Genomic DNA, 18,890 nt, shown 5'->3' on the forward strand with positions numbered 1-18,890 from the left:
ACTGGTCTCCTTCCGGTCCCTCAAACACACACGCTTGTCCTCACCTCAGAGCTGAGCGCCGCCCGTCCCACCCCATCTCTCTCACCTCCTCAGAGAGGTCTTCTGAGCTCACCCGTCTAATGAACGAATGAAAGACCAAACAAATGAATGAACTAATGAGGCTGGGTGTGCTTGGAGCACAGGTAGGTGAAGGAAATCAGCAGAGGAGGAGACTTGGGCAGGTGGCAAGGCAGGGAGGGTGTAAAGCCTGGTGGGCTGCAAGGGGTGGGCTTTATTCTGAGCTGCTGAGAAGCCACAGGAGGGCCTTGGGTGGGGGAGGGACAGAGCTGTGGACACCGCCCCCCTCACTCCCAGGAGCTGCCTCAGAGCCCACCCATTCCTCATGAACTTGAACAGACAGATCACTGATGCCTGGAGAGAGGGCCTTGCTGGGGGGTGGGGGGTGCTCCAGGTAGAAGCGGTGTCCCCCCGCCTTTGTCCTACTGTGTGCTGCAGCAGCCGGAGCGCCATCTCTGCAAGAGCAATGCTCTCTGAGGGCCTATGACACACCAGCCATGGGGACCTAGGGACAAAGTCAGTCCAGCCCTGGTCCTGAGGAATGGCCCAGTGTGGAAAGGGGCCTGGCACATAGTAGGTGCTCAATAAACACTCCTTTCCTTCTTCTCTCCCTTCCTGGCTGTTATCCCCCATTGTCTTCTCAAAATGGGTCAGGCCGCTCAGGTGGGCAAGGTGCTTAAGAGCACGCCTTTGGCACGAAGCCATCCAGCCTCTCCACTCACTAGCTGTATGATCTGAGTAAACTGCGTGCCCTCTCTGAGCCCCGGCTTCCCCATCTGGAAACCGGATACGCTAACACTGCTCACCATAGGCGGTGTGGTGGCCATGAAGCTGGGTGATGTATGTGAAGCAGCCTGCTTCGGATGAGGGCTTCATAAAAGCAGCGGTCATTACTCACTGATCCTTATACGCTTATGATGCTCCTACCAAAAGAGAAACTTAGGAATGATCTAGTCCCATCTCCCCATGATCCAGATGAGGAAACTGAGGCCCAGAGAGGGGACAACTTATCCATGGTCACATGGCTGGTTGGCACAAGCTGGGGTACGGCGTCCAGGGGCAGCCAGGCCTGTGCTCAGGCTCGAGACAGAGATCTTAGGGGTTGGCAAATCTGGCCCAGGGGCCAAGTCTGGCTCACCGCCTGTTTTTGTACAGCCTGCCGGCTAGGGCTGTTTTTTATAAACCACTTGCAATCGATTTGATGAAGGAAATGCTAACTTTGAACTCCGATGAAGCAAAATGTTACCCCCTCCAAAAAAAAAAAAAAAAAAAAAGAATACCACCCTGGTAGTAGATCTGTATTAACAACAACAACAAAAATGTCCTCGATTATTTATCATTACATTTGAAATTTTGTCAATTTACAAAGAGTGGAAATTTGTGTTCTCCTGTATACTAGCTTTGATGTTGCCTCTTGGTCCCCAAAGCCTGAAATAGTTCTTCTTTACCCTGTCCTTCTGTTACTCACCCTGCCAGGGGCTCTCCAGACTCAACCAGTCTCAGGGCTGATAACCCCCACCCGGCCTTCCTCTGTGGCTGGGGGACCCAGACCGTAGGACTGCGTACTCCCCACCCAGTGCTCGCCCCGTGCTCCCAGTCCTCCTTGCGGCACTGGCCTTGGAACCCAGCTGTCACCCTGGGGGACGTGTGCATGGTGGCCTGGGCGGCGTCCCACCACTGGCTCTCGGCCCCCAGCTCCCCTGAGTACCACGCTCTCCTTTCCAACCCCTTTCGGGAGCCAAGGCCAGCGTGGGTGGCTGAAATCTCCCCGGTAACAGGATCTGCGACCCCTTCCAGCCTCCTTCCCTAACCTGCCGCCCCTCCTCCCTCACCCGCACCTGCGCTCCGGCCCCTCCTCCCGGCCCCTCCCGCACCCCACTCCTGCTCCCTCCTTCCCTGGCTCTCCTTGTCACCATCTGTGGCACAATCCTTCTCTGTCACTCTCCCTGCCACCCCCTCCTTCTCCTCCCTCCTTCCCCGCTCTCTCTCCCTGCATCTCTCTCTGCATCCCTCCCTCTCGCCCCTTCTCTCGCTCTTTCCTCCTCTTTCTCTTCTCCTGTCACGCATTTCTCATCACTCCCCCTCATTCTGGCTTTCCACCCACTGCCGTCTTCTCTGTCTCTCCCTCTCTCTCTACCTCCGACCGACCCCCCTTTTCCCTCTCTTTCTATTGGTTTTTTATGGTCCCCTGTTCCCCATTTCTCTTCTTTTTCTTGGGAGGCTTCTCCCTCCTCCCCCACCCCAGGCTCCTGCTTGCAGACCCCCCATCTGTGCCCCTACCCCCCGCCACCACCCAAGACGTGTCCTGGAGATGGGGGGTGATGCACCAGGCGCTGGTGGGAAGTCAGGGCCGGAGACCAGATGGGAGCGGCTCTGTGGGCAGACGTGGTCGCTGCAGGCCTAGGAGGGGGTTCCGTTCGCAAGCCGTCTAAAAGTGGGCACAGTGTGGAGCGCCCGGCTAAGGGGTGCTCGGGGGCACTGGGGACTGGGCAGGGAGAGGGGGCAGCAGAATGATAACCGGCTTGGCGGCAAGGAGGGGAGCCCTCACCCCATGGGCAGGTAAGGAGGATGGGGCCTGGATGGGGTCCCAGAGGGTGGGGTGCTGGAGCTCACCCTCTGCGCAGGATGAACTTGGGAGGCTGGGGCTGGGGACTGGGAGAGGGTGGAAGGTCCAGGGAGGCAGGAGGCCATTCTGCGACCTCTTCGTGGACAGCGGGGGGCTGGAGGGTGGGCGTTAATCTTGGAATCTCATACCATGATTCCAGAACCTTGGAGTCACGGAACAGCAGAGTGTTGGAGCTGGACAAAACCAGATGCATCATGGCATTTAGCCTCCTTGGCTCAAAGGCCAGCTTTCCTGAGCTCCCCCTCTGGGCTGGGCACTGGGCTCTGCCCACTCCCATTTAATCTTTACAACAACCCTGGGAGGTGGGTAGGCTTGTCTTCGTTTTTATAGGAAAAACTGAGGTCCAGAGATGGGAAGTGAGTTGCCCAAGGTCACACAGCAATTTGGCATCCTCCCTCTGTGGCAGAGCCCAAGCCCCCAACCTAGGGTTTGTGGGCTTGTGGGGTGTGTTCCTGTGGGTCGGACCCCAGGTCTGAGGGGGGGCACTGAAGATCTGGGCCTCTTCCCTGGGGACAGGCCCAGGGGAGCAGAGAGAAAGAAGGATGTAGAATCAGCCAGGGACTATCAGCCTGCATTGTCCAGGGCTGTCTCAGTTCTTGACGTCTCTCAGCCCGAGGCCTTCAGGGAAGCCCGCAGGCCTGGGAGGTATGGATGGTTTAGGAAAAAACAGAACTGGGCTCAACTTCTGGCCTCCCACTCACCAGCAGAGTGACCTTGCACAGCTTACCGAACCTCTCTGACTCTCAAGTTCCTCCTCTCTAAAAACACCCTCTCTTGGGCTTGGTGAGGGTCTCATGATGTGAGTTCGAGGCCTCTGCCAGGAGCACCCTCCTACTTGGCTCCTAGTTCTACTTGCTGAACTGCTTGGTCTGCTCACGTTTGCAGATGCCTGCGTGCTGTGCTGGGTGCTGGGGTTACAGATATAAATAACTCAGGGTCCTGCGCCCAAGAGCCGGCAATCTAGAGGGGAAGGGGGTGGGAGATAGACAAATGGAGAACGACTGGGGTGTCTGGCATCCCTGAGGGGCGATTCTGAATTGCTGTGGGGCTCAGGGCGACCACTCACCCTCTCTGGACTTCTGTTCCCTCTGGAATAGTCCTCTAAGGAGTCCGCCCCCGGCTTTCAGGCAAGCTTGTGCCAAAGATAAACCAGACAAGGAGAAAAAGGCCCTCCTCTCCAAAGGATGAACTAGATCATGCACAGCACCCTAGCTCCTTAAAGAAAAGGTGGCATCTGAATTGCAGGTCTGACTTACCCCAATGGAAAGCTATAATTTCCTTGCTTCTGGCACTCTGGCCCGTTAAACTTTGACAGGGAAGATGGGCCCAGATAAGGGTGGAGGCAGGGAGTCTTCTGGGGGGACCAAGGGCTTGGGGAGGGGCTATTTCATCCTCCTGTACAAAGGCAGGGCCTGGCTGGTACACTGTGTTCCCGCCAGGGCCATGTGTGTTAACACGTGTGCCTGTGGGTACACATGTGTGTGTCTGGGCAGGAGGGGCCGTCCTCAGAGCTCACCCTCAGGCTTCCCCGGGGGCATCTGTCCCTGCAGCCCGGAAATTAGGTTTGCCTGGCTCACTGCTCCTCTCTTGGGAGTCTGCTGCTCCCCTCCCTCCTCCAGCCCTGGGTTGTGATTGGTCACCTGGCGGGGATGTTATAAAGACGATGTGCACGCAAGGAGGCGAGGTGGATGGACGGGTGACGTAGGGCTCCCCAGCCGAGGAAGTCCGGACTCTAAGGTCCCAGATTCACAATTCCAGGTCTAAGAAGGGCTGATTCCAGCGTTCTGGAATTCTGACTTTCTCCGATTCAAAGATACGGAGTCTAAAAATCTATGACTCTACAACTCAGTTCTAAGACTCTAAAATTCTATTTTTAGGTCTCTAAGGGTTTAGGGATTTGGGCCCATGATCTTAATGGTTCAAGAGCCTGAGGAGCAGTGAGGAGGGCTCTGAATAGGTTGGTGGGAGAGCTGGATGCCAGCTGGTGGCCCGGACCAGCTATGACCCTTAGACAAGTGCCTTCTCCAGGCCTGGCCTCAGTCTGCCGGCCTGTGAAATGGAGTGGGTGGGAGATGGTCTTACGAATCCTCCCAGCTTTGTCCCTTCCTTAGCTGTGTGACCAGAGTGCATGGCCTCAATTTTGTTCCCTGTCTGTACTGTGGGGACAACCCTAGTGCCTCCCTCATAAGACCCTAGAGGATGTTGCATGTCACTGCTTAGCGTGGAACCTTAGCTCAGTGACAAAGGGCTGGCAGCACTGTTACGATCCTATGCGCCCACTGCCCAGATGCCCCCTTGCTTAGTGCCTGGGGTGAGGGCAGGTTGAGGGCTCTCATCAGGCTCGGAGGAGCAGGGAGAGGGTGCTCTGAGCCCGGCCAGCCTGGCGAAGCATCAGGAAGAGCCAGGACCAAGGGGTTCTTTGCCATTCTTGGCATCACCCCGCCTGGTGCTCAGAGCCCTTGGAAGTCCCGGGTATTGGGCAGGGGTACCGGGCATGCTCACCCACCCAGAGGCATTTGCTCTGAGTTGGGGTGCCTCCCCTTTCCAGGAGCTTTGCATGTGAAAAGTGGTGTCCGGACAGGGCAGTGGGTACCATAGGGCTCACTGGAGGCGTTTCAGGTCCAGTGTTCGGTGGGCAGGAGAGCGCTGGAGGAAGGCTCCTCTGAGAAGTTTCCTTCTCCCTAGGGGTTTCTGTAGGGAGAGTCAGGGCAGCCAGCAGCCAAGGGACTGGGGAAGGGGGGTGGTCATTTGGAAGGAGGGGAGGAGGTCCAGTCGCAGAGAGGCTCCAGCTTTCAGCCCTGGCCTCTAACTGGGTCTCTGGAGAGCCAGAAAGTCCTGCTGAGGGAGGCTAGCCAATCCTGGGGCAGGACGTCTCTCCCAGCAGGGCCTGAATTCCCACTATCAGCAATTCATCCTCCCTTTGCGTTAAGATTTGTCCACCGGGGTTCCTCTGATTCATTCGATGCCTCAAACACTGGTGCAGAACTTGCGCTTGTATGAAAGGGACGAGGGAAAGGACCAGAGCCGAATACTAGCATCTCCACGCTTGAGAGTCAAGTCTAGCAGGGTAGCCAGGAGGAGTCTCAGCTCCTTATAACACATGAGAAGTGTAGTAAGAAGTGCTCACAGAGTGAATGGGGACGCTTGTTCCCACTGTGCCGCTGGGCAAGCTCTTACTCACGTTTCAAGACCCACTTGAAGTGTCCTCTTCTCGGGGGAGCCCCACCAGCGCAGGGGGGAGCCAGCTATTCTCGTCCTTACCTCCAGCGTGTTGTGAATTTCTCCGCCATCGGTCAGCCTTTGGGGCAGAAGGGGCCCCAGCCACCCACCCCCCAGGTTCACAGCCAATCATCCTTCACAAGCCCTGTTCACAGCAGGGCCTTTGCCGGGGTGCAGTGGGATGAGCAGGGCTGAGAGAGTCCTCAAGGGGTTTGATTTCCAGGGGAAGGGACACCTCTGAGCCTGTGGTTCTTAAATCCATTCAGAATCTGAGGAATCTGATGAAAGCGCTGGGCTCTGCCCAGAAAAAACAAGGATGTATTAACTTTCACCAGAGTTTGGGGGGTTTATGGATCCTCTGAAGTTCATCAAGAGTCTTGGGTTCAAGGTTAAGGACCTGTGATATGCAGCAGTGTTTTTCTAGTGTGAGAGCTGAGACCTGTTTGGGGGGTGTCTTAGTCTGTCCAGATTGTTGTAACAGAATACCATAGACTGGGTGGCTTAAAAACAACAGAAATTCATTCCTCACCGTCCTGGAAGCTGGGAAGTCCGAGATCAGTGTGCCGGCAGATTCGGTGTTTGGTGAGGACCTGCTTCCTGGTTCATAGGTGGCTGTTTTCTTGCTGTTTCCTTGCATGGCGGAAGGCACATGGGAGCTGTCTGGCGTCTCCTTTAGAAGGGCACTAATCCCATTCATGAGGGCTCTACTCTCGCGACCAAATCACCCCCCAAAGGCCCTCCCATCTAATACCGTCACACTGGGGATTAGGATTTTAACATATCAATTTGGCGTGGGGGAGGACACATTCAGTCTATCACAGTGGGTGATCCACTTGGGGCTCTGCCAGCAGGCTAATCATATGTAGAAAGGGCAAATATTGTTTTATGGAACAATATGACTTCGTTGGGTTGCAATGTAAAAGGCACTGGTGTCAAAAACGTTTGGAAAATGCCGGTATGGAGGAAAGGGCTTATGTTGTCATCAGCTTATCGAATGATCCCTTTACTGAACAGGTGTGGAGCACCTGCCCTGTGCATAGGTGAACGGACACTGGTGTCCAGGTCAGTGCTGGTCCCCAGAGGCCCATGCCACACCCCCGCTATGCGGTACAGAGTGGTCACTTCGCCTCTTTGAGATTCAGTTTCCTCATGTGACAAGTGAGGATACCTTGCCCGCCTCCCTTGCTAGCCTGTGCAGAGTGAATGAGCCGTGACATGTCGTCAAACTCTGGCCAGGTGCCCAGGAAGTCTCCAGGTTCAGTGTGATGGGGGAGGGGCTGAAGAGAGAAAGCCATGCCCTGACATGACCAAACTGTGTCCTCCTACCTCCAGGCCAGTAGCTGACTGCTGACCACCCTCTCTTGGCCATGGACACCCCTGGCTATCCTTCACTGGTGCCCACGCCCTCGGAACCCTGGAACGCCTCTTCGGCTTGGCCCCTGGATGCCATCCTTGGAAACGCGTCCGCAGCACGGAGTGCAGCAGGGCTGGCTGTCAGCGGCATTCTGATCCCACTGGTCTACCTGGTGGTGTGCGTGGTGGGCCTGCTGGGCAACTCACTGGTCATCTACGTGGTCCTGCGACAGACGGCCAGCCCGTCGGTCACCAATATCTACATCCTCAACCTGGCGCTGGCTGACGAGCTTTTCATGCTGGGGCTGCCCTTCCTGGCCGCCCAGAACGCCCTGTCCTACTGGCCCTTCGGGTCCCTCATGTGCCGCCTGGTCATGGCTGTGGACGGCATCAACCAGTTCACCAGCATCTTCTGTCTCACTGTCATGAGCGTGGACCGCTACTTGGCGGTAGCGCATCCCACCCGCTCAGCCCGCTGGCGCACGGCGCCCGTGGCCCGCACAGTCAGCGCGGCCGTCTGGGTGGCCTCAGCCGTGGTAGTGCTGCCCGTGGTGGTCTTCTCTGGCGTGCCCCGTGGCATGAGCACCTGCCACATGCAGTGGCCCGAGCCGGCGGCGGCCTGGCGGGCTGGCTTCATCATCTACACGGCCGCACTGGGCTTCTTTGGGCCGCTGCTGGTCATTTGCCTCTGCTACCTGCTCATCGTGGTCAAGGTGCGCTCAGCTGGGCGGCGGGTGTGGGCACCCTCGTGCCAGCGGCGGCGGCATTCTGAGCGCAGGGTCACGCGCATGGTGGTGGCCGTGGTGGCCCTCTTTGTCCTCTGCTGGATGCCCTTTTATGTGCTCAACATCATCAACGTGGTGTGCCCGCTGCCCGAGGAACCCGCCTTCTTCGGCCTCTACTTCCTGGTGGTGGCACTGCCCTACGCCAACAGCTGTGCCAACCCCATCCTTTACGGCTTCCTCTCCTACCGCTTCAAGCAGGGCTTCCGCAGGGTCCTGCTGCGGCCCTCCCGCCGTGTGCGCAACCAGGAGCCTCCCCTGGGGCCTCCAGAGAAGACAGAGGAAGAGGAGGATGAGGAAGAGGATGGAGGTGGGGAGGATGGGCAGGAGGGAGCAGGGAAGCATGAGGAGCTGAAGGAGATGAATGGCCGGGTCAACCGGATCACACAGCCGGGTCCCAGCGGACAGGAGCAGCCTCCCAGCGGCCCCACCAGAAAGGAGCGTCAGTTCCTACCCCAAGAACCCTCAGCTGCGGAGAAGTCAGGCACCCTGCACATCAGCTATCTGTAAGGGCCTGCGGAGGGCCAGGGTAGCCCAAGGACAGGGCAAAGACTGTGGGTACGCCTAGGGCATGCCACCTGAGGTGCCAGGGGCCCATGATGGGAAGTTCAGAGGCCTGGGCTCTGATCCCATTGCTGCCGAGACTTGCTGTGTGACCTCAGATAGGTCACTTCCCCTCTCTGGGCCTTGTGTTCTCCTCTGTGACTCAGGGATGCGAGATACGGCCTGGACGAGCTCTATCAGATGAGAAGTCTGGAGGGGCACCACTGCTGGGCTGGGTGGGGTCAGGTTAAGGGGATAGGTACCGACTGGCTTTCCCCTTCCGAAACAGAGCATCCTGAATCTTGGCCCTCAGAGGGATAAACCAAGGCCTGGATTTCCCGGGCTCAGAGTCAGGTTCACAAAAGAGGGAGTGGGGGCCCACATTCACAGGGAGTGGTACTGCATCCCCAAATAGGATAAAGTCTTACCTGGTAGGGAGAAGGGGTATGAGATTGCCCAGGCCCCCATCAGCTCTCCCCCTCTTGCTGCAAGCCTGTGGGCCAGCTCGTCTCCTCTCTGGGCCTCAGGCCTCACCTGCTAAACAACCCAATAACCTCCAGGCCCTCTTGGCCCAGACAGTCAATGCCAGGACTCCTGTATTCCCGGACAAGAGGAGAAGAGGTGATTTTCCAGGAAGCTAATTAAGTCGAGCTTCAGGGTCCCTGACTGCTCGGGGCCTTCTGAGGCCCTGAGTCTAATTTTGTACTTGTAATTTTGTATTCCTTTTCTTAAAGAGGGACCCCATGTTGCATAAGCTTAGGCCACCCAAAGGCTAGCTCAGGCCCTGTTGGGGGCAGCTAATCAATCCTCAAAGCAGCTCACTTTGTGTCCTGTGGCTGGAGGGGGTCTCAGGGTCTTTGAGGGCTCAGGAACCTCCTCATAGGAGAAATCCTCCCTGCTTCTCCCCCTTCGGCGACTAAGGCAGGGACCTGGCCCAGGCAGCCTGGAATGGGAAGGCAGAGTGTCTAAACAGAGCTGGGAGGAGAAGGAAGAAGAAGAGGAGGGAGAGGAAGGGGGAAGAGAAAGGAGGAAGAGAAAGGCGAAGGAGGAGGACAAGCAGGAGGAGGTGGAGGACAGATCTGTTCCATGACCTTGGAGCCGACCTTGGCCCCTCTGGGCTGAGCTCAGTTGCACCATCAATGAAACATGGTTGCCGGTGCCTGGCCTGATCAAACTCAAGGAAAGGATGCCATCAGGGTGGAAAAACAAATGCTCTGAAAGGTACAGGCCCAGCCCCCTTGAGGGCCTGCAGTGCTGGTAAGAAGGGCTAGGCCTTGGTGGAAGCCTGGGGACAGAGCTGAGAAGCAAGGCCTGGCTCCCGGGAGAGGTTGGGAGGGGTGGTGCAGAGCTGCAGGCTGGGGAGCAGGCCTTCTGGTCCTCTACATGCCCCAGAGCAGCAGGTCGGGAAGGGCCAAGGAAGACAAGACTAGAGGAGGCTGGAGGGAGGCCACAGGGAGGCCACAGGGAGAGGCCACTGTCCAAGGCTGGGCCTGGGCTGGCCTGGACTCCCTCCCAGAGATGACCCCTTAGAGCCACAGAGAGACTGGTCCTGGGGAGGGTGGTACCTCCAGTTAAATCTCCCAACCCCCCACCCCGCAGAGGGTAGGGGGTCCTCAGGGAAAGCATGGGAACCACAAGTTGGGAGGCCTAGATCTTCAACTCACCTTCTGATCCTGTCTAGCCTTGACGTCTCTGGGCCTCAGTTTCCCATCATAAAATGGAAGTGGTTGTCCCAGCTTGCCTGCCTCCTGGGATTTGGGAAGAAAAGGAGTCGTTTGGGGTAAACTGCCATGTACACTGCAATGGCTGGGGGTGGGCCATAACAGATTATAGAGTGGAGACAGCCCCCTGCCAGGTGTGGCCTTCAACCCCTTCTCCTTCATCAAGTGGCTTCTCTGTCTCCAGCCCTTGGGGGTGAGTGCAGGACATGAGGAAGGGAAGTTGGGGGTCAGAGACCAAGGATCAGGGAGGCAGGGCTTGGGGGAGAGTGAGGCCCCATTAGGCGGAAAGAAGTTTGCAAAACTAGAGCTTGTGTGGAGGTTGGAGGCCCAGTCCTCAGTCTGGTGTTCCCCTGAGGGGGATCTGTGGGTCTGAGGAAAGAGGGCCCCTGGCATTCCAGCATTTCCTGCTTTCCTGGCCAACCCTACTTTTCTGATTGCTGGGGCAAGTGAGCCTGTTCTGCAAGGGTGGCTGGGAGGCCCCTTAGGGAAATTCTGACTCTAACTCTTGTCAATAAAGTCAGTGACACATGACAACTGGCCTGGGCCAATTCCTCTGGCGGGCGCTGTGCTTTTAGACGGGTGTGCATGGGTGGGGGTGGGTACAGGCATCCATCTCTATCGGGGTGCTCCTTCTCTCCTGTCTCTCAGCTCTGCGTGCCCAGGCCTCTTTGTGTATAGCCTCCCAGAATCCTGGTCCTCCAGGAGTCATGGAAGACGTTCCTGACAAGCCTCAGCCTGCACCTTTACAGATCTTGATCCAAAGGCAGTAGATATACTCTCTTCCTGTGTCCAAATATCAGATCTCATGCAAGAGAGCTGATTGGCTCTAACTGAGTCACATGATGGCCCCTTGGGCCAATCACCAAAGACTAGGTGATAGAATGCTATGATTGGCCAGATGTGGGTCACGTGCCCATCTTTCCAGCTAGAGAGAAGGTGGGACACTGTGATGGACAGTTTGGCCTGACCATTGGGGTAGGAGTTGGGTCAGGGACTGACTATCAATGGCAGGGAGAGAAGAGCCAGGCAGCAACAATAACGGGATGGGGGAGGGGTGTGCAAACACAGTGCAGGGCACATAATAGGTGCTCGGGGCATCTCAGCCATATCCACGAGTGAATGTGTATTGGGGTGTAACACCGAGGGCCTGCTGTGTGTGTGGCAGGTGTGCACCGGGTGGGAGCAGAGGAACTGCTTGCAGCCCAGGTTGTGTGGGGAGTGGGCCTGGGCCAGGGTCCCCTCTCTGGATCCCACAGCTATCCAGCTTCCCCATCTCACCATATGTCACTACCTGTGCACGCTCTTGTGCGTGTGTGTGTGTGTGTGTGTGTGTGTGTGTGTGTCGGGGGGGGGGTCCCAATAGCTTTGTCCCTCCAGGCAGGGGCTGTGCGTGATGCATCTGTGTTCCCAGGGCCTGGTAGTGCTGTGGGCCCCTCATATGACTATTTGGAATAAATGACTGAATGGGGGAAATTCCATTTCTCAATTCCAGGGGGGAATTTTCACACTGTGACCTTAGCCTCCTTTGGATCTGTGCAATGTGGTGACCCTGAATAAATGGGGGGGGGGCATCAGGGGAATGGAAGGAGTTATATGGGGGTTTGGGGCTGGGATCTGTGGGTTATGGGGACCACAAGGGCTGTGGGCTGAGGGCAGGCTCTGGGGCTGTGAGCCCGAGCCGGCAGGAAGGGGTGGCAATGACCCTCTCTGCCTGATTCCGTCTCTCCAGACATCCAAGTTGCTCAGACCCAAGACCTTACCTTGAACTTGTCTCTCAGAGGCTGTTGCCTGGCAACAGCCCATGGCCACCAGGCTCTGAACCAGGACTTCATATGTCAGCCTCAGCACCAGCAGAAAGGAGCTAGGAGTCTGCAGGGCCTGGGATAGGGGAGGCCAAGGCCCCCAGGCTTCAGGCCCTCCTCACCTCCAAGGGGTGGGGGAGACAGAGGCCACAGTCCCATGGGGAGGTGACAGCCTGGGTGCCACAGGACTCCAGACACAGAAGAAAGCACTCTAAAGGCGGCAAGAACCCCAGGCTGTAACGTGAGGAGCTCTCCCTGGAGTTGTGCAAGGCCATGGTCCCGCCGAAACCTCAGGGTGCTTCCCTGTCACTGGCAGGCCCTGGTGAGACTCTTGGTGATCCTACTGGAAGGCCATGGGGCAAACACATCCCCAAAATGTCAAGAGACCCAAAGTCAGGAGGCCTGGGACCTAGGCCCACTCTGCCATGAACCTACCACACAGTCTTGGCCATTCACTGACCTCTCTGGGTAAAGGTCATTAAGTTAATAAAGACTTTTCTGAGCACCCACTGTGTGCAAGGCCCTGACACCGGGCTGGGGAAATAGACATGGTTCCCGTGCCTTGTGGCGCTCACAGGCAACCACACAAGTAAATGGACCACTATCCAGTGGGGACAGCAGGGCACTGTGCTCTGGGGGATCACAGCTGGGGGAAGGGGTCCGTGTTGGGGGCGGCACTGAGAGCAGAGGGTGAACCTGAGTGTGCCCGGCAGGTGGACTGTATGTGCTAAGGCCCTGGGGTTGGAGGAAGGCAGTGAATGAAAGGGAGAAAAGCAGAGGTGAGGCCCAGTTCAGGGACAGAAGCTGTGTCAGACAGGACCTCCTAGGAGGTTAATTCCAGTTGTGCATTGAATTGTGTACCGCTCCCCCCTCAAATTCATGTGAAGTCCTAACCTCTAGTACCTCCGGATGTGACCTTATTTGGAAATAGGGTCCTTGCAGTTATAAGCAGTTAAGATGACGTCACCCTGGAGTCAGGTGGGGTCCTATTCCAATATGACTGGTGTTTTTAAGAAAAGGGAAGATTAGGACACAGACACGAGCATGGGGAAAATGCTGGAGTGATGCTTCCACAAGTTAATGCCAAAGATTGCCAGCAAACCACCAGAAGCTGGGAGAGAGGCCTGGAAGAGGTCCTTCCTCACAGCCCTCAGAAGGAAGCAACCCTGCCTGACACCTTGATTTTGGACTTCTAGCCTGCAGAACTATGAGAAATAAATTTCTGTTGTTTAAACCACTTAGTTTGTGGTACTTTGTTCTGGCAGCAAACTAATATAATTCCCACCTGCAAAATGGAGCCAACAGTCCCTCCTCTCCTGGGTCTCTGGAGGACCTTGAACTAATTCATTCATTCTTTCCTTCAACAAGTGTTTACAGAACAGCCACCAACTGCAAAAAGCTGAAGGCAGAGAAGTACAAGGCCTGTCTTCTGGGGTGAAGGAAGTTGTACTGAACATAAGAGATAAAGAGGTGGTTCTTAAGCCCCCAGAACCTGGAACTGTCTGGTTTTAAAACCCGGCTCATCCATTCACTAGCTGTTTGACCTAGAGCCAGTTAATTAACTTTCCTGTGCCTCGGTTTCCTCCTCTTTGAGATGAAGATGAGAGTAGATGTCTATTGTTAAGAAGATTAAATGAATAGAGATTTATAAACAGCTTAGAACAGTGCATCGTAGGTGCTATGTGTTAAATAAACATGAGAAGTGCTTTAACAGAAGCAAGAATCCAGCCATGCATTGGGGAGGACGTCTCCCCGGAAGGGTTATAGCCCAGCCAAGCATCAAGAGGGAACTGGTGTTTGTGCACCAGGAGGAGGCATGCGAGATGTTCAAGGTACTAAGAACAGCTCTGCTACCCATTTTACAGCTGAAGATAGTGAAGCCTGGGATGGTCATGTGATTTGCCCAGGGTCACAGCACCAGAGGCAGGACCAAGAACCACGTTTTCCTAGCCCCCAGTCCAGTGTCCATAGCTTTTAGAAACTATGAAATTGAGGGCCAGGGTGGCAGGAGTGATGCTGGAGGTGGAAAGAGCTCTGAGGTCAGTGGTGCCAGCTCCTTGGCGGACACTGGAGGTAACATACGATGTCCTTGGGCAAGACTCAACAGGCATGAAGGGCAGCCCAGACCAGCGGATGGATGATGCCGGGACAGACAGGGGCAGTGACGTCATCATCCTGCTGGTGGGCAACAAGACCGACCTGGCTGACAAGAGGCAGGCGACCATCCAGGAGGGCGAGCAGCGTGCCAAAGAACTGAGCGCCACGTTCATCGAGACCAGTGCCAAGACCGGCTACAACGTGAAGCAGCTCTTCCGACGTGTGGCCTCGGCTCTGCCTGGAATGGAGAATGTCCAGGAGAAAAGCAAAGAAGGGATGATTGACATCAAGCTGGACCAACCCCAGGAGTCCCTGGCCAGCAAGGGCGGCTGCTCCCGCTAATGCAGCCTGACCGCTGGCTTCCTCTGACACTACTCACTTGTTGTGAGAACCCTCCAGCGAGCCCTGCAGCCTCGGCATAGGCCTGCCTGGCAGGCTAAGGTGGTGTGTACACAGGAGTGAATGTCAGTGACACACTCATGCACATACGTGTGCACGGAGAGCAAGGCTAGTCTTCACTTTTTCACAGGCTCAAAGAAAGTGCCCGGGGCCACACTTGGCCTCCCCCAGGGTCCCAGACACCCCAGGTCCTGGCTCACACAGCCCAGGGACACAGCCTGTACACAGCCAGGAGCTCCTGCCCTCTGGCCATCTTGTTAACAGGAAGGGAAAATGAGGCCTGCAGGAGTACGGGGCCTCTCGGTCCTGCTCTCTGCGTTAATGACCAGGAAACATGTCAATATTTGCACACAGGAACTGCTGGCCTTGCTGCGCTTGGTCAGTGTGCCCAGAGCCTGCTTGGTTTCGCCATCTGTAAGAGGAGGGGTTGTCTCTGTGCTCCGGTGCAGGCCTTCCGCCCGCTCATCAGATAGGGTGGGTCCTTCCTCCTTGCTGACCATGATAAATGGCAGCAATTATGGGGAGAACAAAGCAAACACACAATGACCATTGACATGGGTGGTGTGGCAGGTGAGCTCACGGCCACACAATCCATTTCGAGCCTCACAGCCACCACTTCTTAGCTCTGCGTGCCTTTGGGCCAGACTCAAAACCTCTTGGAGCCTCAGTTTCCTCATCCATAAAATGGGCTCGGTAGTCCCATCTCACAGGACTGTCGCAGGACCAGGAGGCGGCCGGTTGGCTCTGGCCGACGCCAGCGCTGTGCTCTGTGTCCGGCAGGGGGCGCCGCGTAACCTTCCCCTCTCCGCTTGGCGTCCTCAGCCTCTCCGCTCTGCCGGACTCGGCTCTATTCGGCACCACTCGGATCCACTCGGTCAGACCCGGCGATAATCGGCCGGACACGCTGGGCTCGGCCGGACTCGGCTCTGCTCGGCCAAGTTCGGCTTTGCTCGGTTCTGTTCGACTCCGCCGGGAGCTGGACTCGCAAAGGCCCCTCCCCGGCGCCGCAGCGGCTCGTTTCTCTCGTCTCGCTGTCTGCTTCCCGGGTAGAGGCGCGGTGGCCGGAGCAGAGCCGCTCCCTCCGTCCACAAGCCGGCGGGTTTCTCCGTGGCGGGAGTCTGGTCTGGCTGAGCGCTAGGTGGTGCCAAGAGTGGCTGCAGCTGGCGGCAGTCTTTTCCCAGGGTTTGAGCCCGAAGCGGGTGGGCATGGAGGGGCTTCCCCGGCTTGGGGGTGGGAGTCACTCCCCTTAATTCTGCGGAGAGAAGCGGGGAGGATGGCGCTGGCCTCCCGCGTGCCTTGGCGACCCCATCATCTGGCTCGGCCGCTAGTCAGCCGTGCGGAGGGAGCCAGTTGCTGCACCTGTTTCCCTGAGCCTCAGTTTCCCACTCTGTAACAACAGGGTCCTCGTCAGGGTCCAGGAGGACTGGGATGGGGCTGGCTCTTTCCTTCTCTGGGCCCCTTGGGGATTCTCTTTCCCCTTCTGTAAAATGGGATTAAACTCGCCCAACTAGTATTAACACCCGTAGGAACAGACATGGGTTGCTGAAAAGCCCAGGACGGAGAAACTAAGTCCGGAGAGCGAAGTTCACCCGGGATGACCCAGCTAGTCGAAGGAGGGGTATGCAGAACCCGGAAGCCGAGTGAGCGAGCTGCCTTGGAGAGGGAGGGTCCCATTGGACCCTCTGCCCACTTTGCAGGAAGTGGGGTTTGGAGGAAGAAGTGAGGGAACGGGCGCCCCAGCCAGCCCCTAGCACGTCTTAGTGGGCCCTTCATCTTCCCCCTTCTCCCCTCCTTAGCTAAGAAGGGGGCGGGTGGGGAGCATCACAAGCCCGGGGTGGAATGGGGTGGGTGCCAGGCGCATAGCCTCTCCCCAGTTGGTGGCGCTCACGGTTTCCTTTGTTTAGTTTCTTTATTACCGTCCTAGAACAATTAGATCTGTGACTTGCCAAACACGACTTGCATAGCTGACTCCGGGAATCATGTTTGGGGTTCTGTCTCACTTTTTGACAGGCACACATTTTTCAAAAATGCATGAAGGGTTCTTGGTGCTTTGTAACCACTGACTAAATGTCGCTATTTTTATATCTTCTTCCCAACCTTGGGCTGGAAGGTGGATGTGGCTAGGAGCTTGGTTCTGAGAGTTGGTGAGTGTGTGCCTCATCTGTGTGCATGAGGAGAATGGGCTCATGCCCTCACCCTATTCAGGGTTTAACCCCGGAGAAGCACTGCTTGGTGGCCGGTGTAGAGTACCCCCATGGGTAATCCCACCAGGCTGCTCAGATGGTCTTGGCCTCCTCATGTTCCTCTGGCCTCGGGTCACCAAGGCTCAGAGGTAGGGAGACATGCCCAAGGACACAAAGCTAGAAGGAGGTGGAGCTGAGACGTAACCCAGTTTTGTCTGCCCCAGGGCTGGGGCTCTTGTCTCCAAGCTGCCTGGCTGGCCTGCTGGGGAGATCCTCAGAATGGCTGGGAGACCAAGGGCTGATGCACAAATGGGGTAATTTGCGACATGGTGAAAGAGAGAGGGAGGAAAAATATTAGAGTAGTGTATAATATTCCTGAGTCCTGCTCTCTTGTCTGCCCTGCCCCCAGCCAGCTGCCTTGGACCAAGCGGGGTAAGGGACCCTTTTCTGGGGCATTGACATTGGCTGGGAGTCAAAGGAGCTGGTCCTAGAACCTGATGAGAATCATGTGCTTTACCAGACCTCAGCCTCCTCACCTGTCAAGTGAGATGAGCCTCCTTGTCTGCAGAGGGGCTGTTGAGCGAGGCAGGGAGCACACAATGGGCCCTGGACCAAACCACTTCTGTGTCCCCACCCTGCTTCTCCCCATCCCCCATCCGTCTTCCCTTCTCTTCGCGTTTTCCTCAGATGCTAGGCTTCCTAAGCCAGATCTCTGTGAGACAGCCAGGAGCTGTGTTCTGCTCCAGTGCTGCTGACTCAGCCCTTTTCCCTCTGGTGGCAGCAGTGAGGCGAGGGTGGGGAGGGGGCTCCCGCGCCTCCCTCCCTCTGCAGCCCTGGCTCCGTGCCCTGGGAATGCTGCCTGGGGGCAGGGCCACATAGAGGGCACAGTCAGTGTGGACCTGGCAGTTTCCCCAGTGTCCTTAAGCCTTCCATCTGCTTTCCTTTGGGGCCCCTTGAACCCCTAGGTAGGCCTGGGGTGAGGGTGGGGTACTCCAAGTGGGTTTGGGAGGGGGAAGCAGCACGAAACTAGAAGTTGGGGGAGTCTGGCTCTCATCCCAACTTGGACTCCAGTCTGCTGTTTGACCTTGAGCCAAAGACTTGCCCTCCCTGGTCACAGTGTCCCTGCTGGACAGATTAAGGAATTGGATTAGATCATCTCTAAGGGTCCTTCCAGGCCTGGATATTCTGTTGTGTGTTTATCCCCCAAAGTAATAAAAAAACAGAAGCTCAGAGATGGGAGATGGTCAAGGACACACAGCCAGGGCTGTTCCATCCTCCATACTTTGCCCAGCTGTGAGTGGGGCCTGGGGGTTAGTGCCCAAAGCCCCAGACTTCAAAAAATCCCCCTAGGTCGCTGCATTCCTGTGCCTCCTGAGAGTGATAATGTCACCACCTCTCTCTGCCCAGGGGGCAGGCCCTGAATTGCAGCCTTTGCCCACAACCGTGCCCAGCTGTGCCATCGTGGGAACTCTGGTAGGACGGAGAGCACTTCCATTCTGCAGGGTTGTGGTCCCTCTTCACTAACTGTGTGACCCCGTGTAAGTCACATCAGCTCACACCACTGGCTCCCTTTCCCAAGAAGAGTAAAAAAATGGATGTAAATACCCTTTGGCTCCCAAAAACCCCTGCAAAGATGAAGCCTGGCCCAGGCAGTAAGTAGTCAACAAATGTAGAATGAGAGGGGGCTAGAGGGCGAGGGATGTTTGAGAGAGTCTTTGCACAGGGGTCTCTGACCCCAGGGAACCAGGGCTGCAGCCTTTGCAAAGCCTCCTGCAGCGTACCCAGAAGGAAGCAGAGGCCCAGGGGCATTCTGTACAGGCTGCGCTCCTGTGACTTTGTTGGGGGTCATTTCCACGGGTGGATTGGCTGTAGAAGACCAGGAAGATGGGTAATCATGGCAGCATTTCCAGGCAGAGGAGGAGGACTTTGGTGTCCATTGGGGGTGGGGCTATTGACCTGGCTGCCACCCTTCCCTGATACTCTTACCTGATCTCGGAGGAGGTGAGACCTTCACTCAACAAACATTTACTAAACTTCCTCTTGTGACTGGCACGGATGGGGCTGGGGAGTGGAGTTCTACAGACAACTAGGATCTGAGAGGGGAAGGG

The 18,890-nt window shown here is 56.6% G+C and overlaps 2 protein-coding genes across 2 annotated transcripts; both read left to right on the top strand.

Annotated features, from left to right (window-relative positions):
* Positions 1 to 1,958: 1,958 nt before the first annotated feature.
* On the top strand, positions 1,959 to 9,690 carry SSTR3 (somatostatin receptor 3). The gene is made up of 2 exons (XM_007165657.2): positions 1,959 to 2,616; positions 7,235 to 9,690. The coding sequence occupies exon 2, from the start codon at positions 7,270 to 7,272 to the stop codon at positions 8,545 to 8,547; it is 1,278 nt and encodes a 425-aa protein (XP_007165719.2). The 5' UTR covers positions 1,959 to 2,616; positions 7,235 to 7,269; the 3' UTR covers positions 8,548 to 9,690.
* Positions 9,691 to 14,212: 4,522 nt separating this feature from the next.
* On the top strand, positions 14,213 to 14,542 carry LOC103000202 (ras-related protein Rab-6B-like). The gene has a single exon (XM_057556552.1). It carries the CDS (start codon positions 14,213 to 14,215, stop codon positions 14,540 to 14,542), a length of 330 nt encoding a protein of 109 aa, XP_057412535.1.
* The last annotated feature ends 4,348 nt before the right edge of the window (positions 14,543 to 18,890 follow it).

This window comes from Balaenoptera acutorostrata, chromosome 11 (genome assembly GCF_949987535.1).
Source record: "Balaenoptera acutorostrata chromosome 11, mBalAcu1.1, whole genome shotgun sequence".
NCBI lineage: Eukaryota > Metazoa > Chordata > Mammalia > Artiodactyla > Balaenopteridae > Balaenoptera > Balaenoptera acutorostrata.

What these genes read in the sequence shown, in the direction of transcription:
- LOC103000202 (XM_057556552.1), top strand. Translation starts at nt 14,213, where the DNA reads ATGAAGGGCAGCCCAGACCAGCGGATGGATGATGCCGGGACAGACAGG.
- SSTR3 (XM_007165657.2), top strand. Translation starts at nt 7,270, where the DNA reads ATGGACACCCCTGGCTATCCTTCACTGGTGCCCACGCCCTCGGAACCC.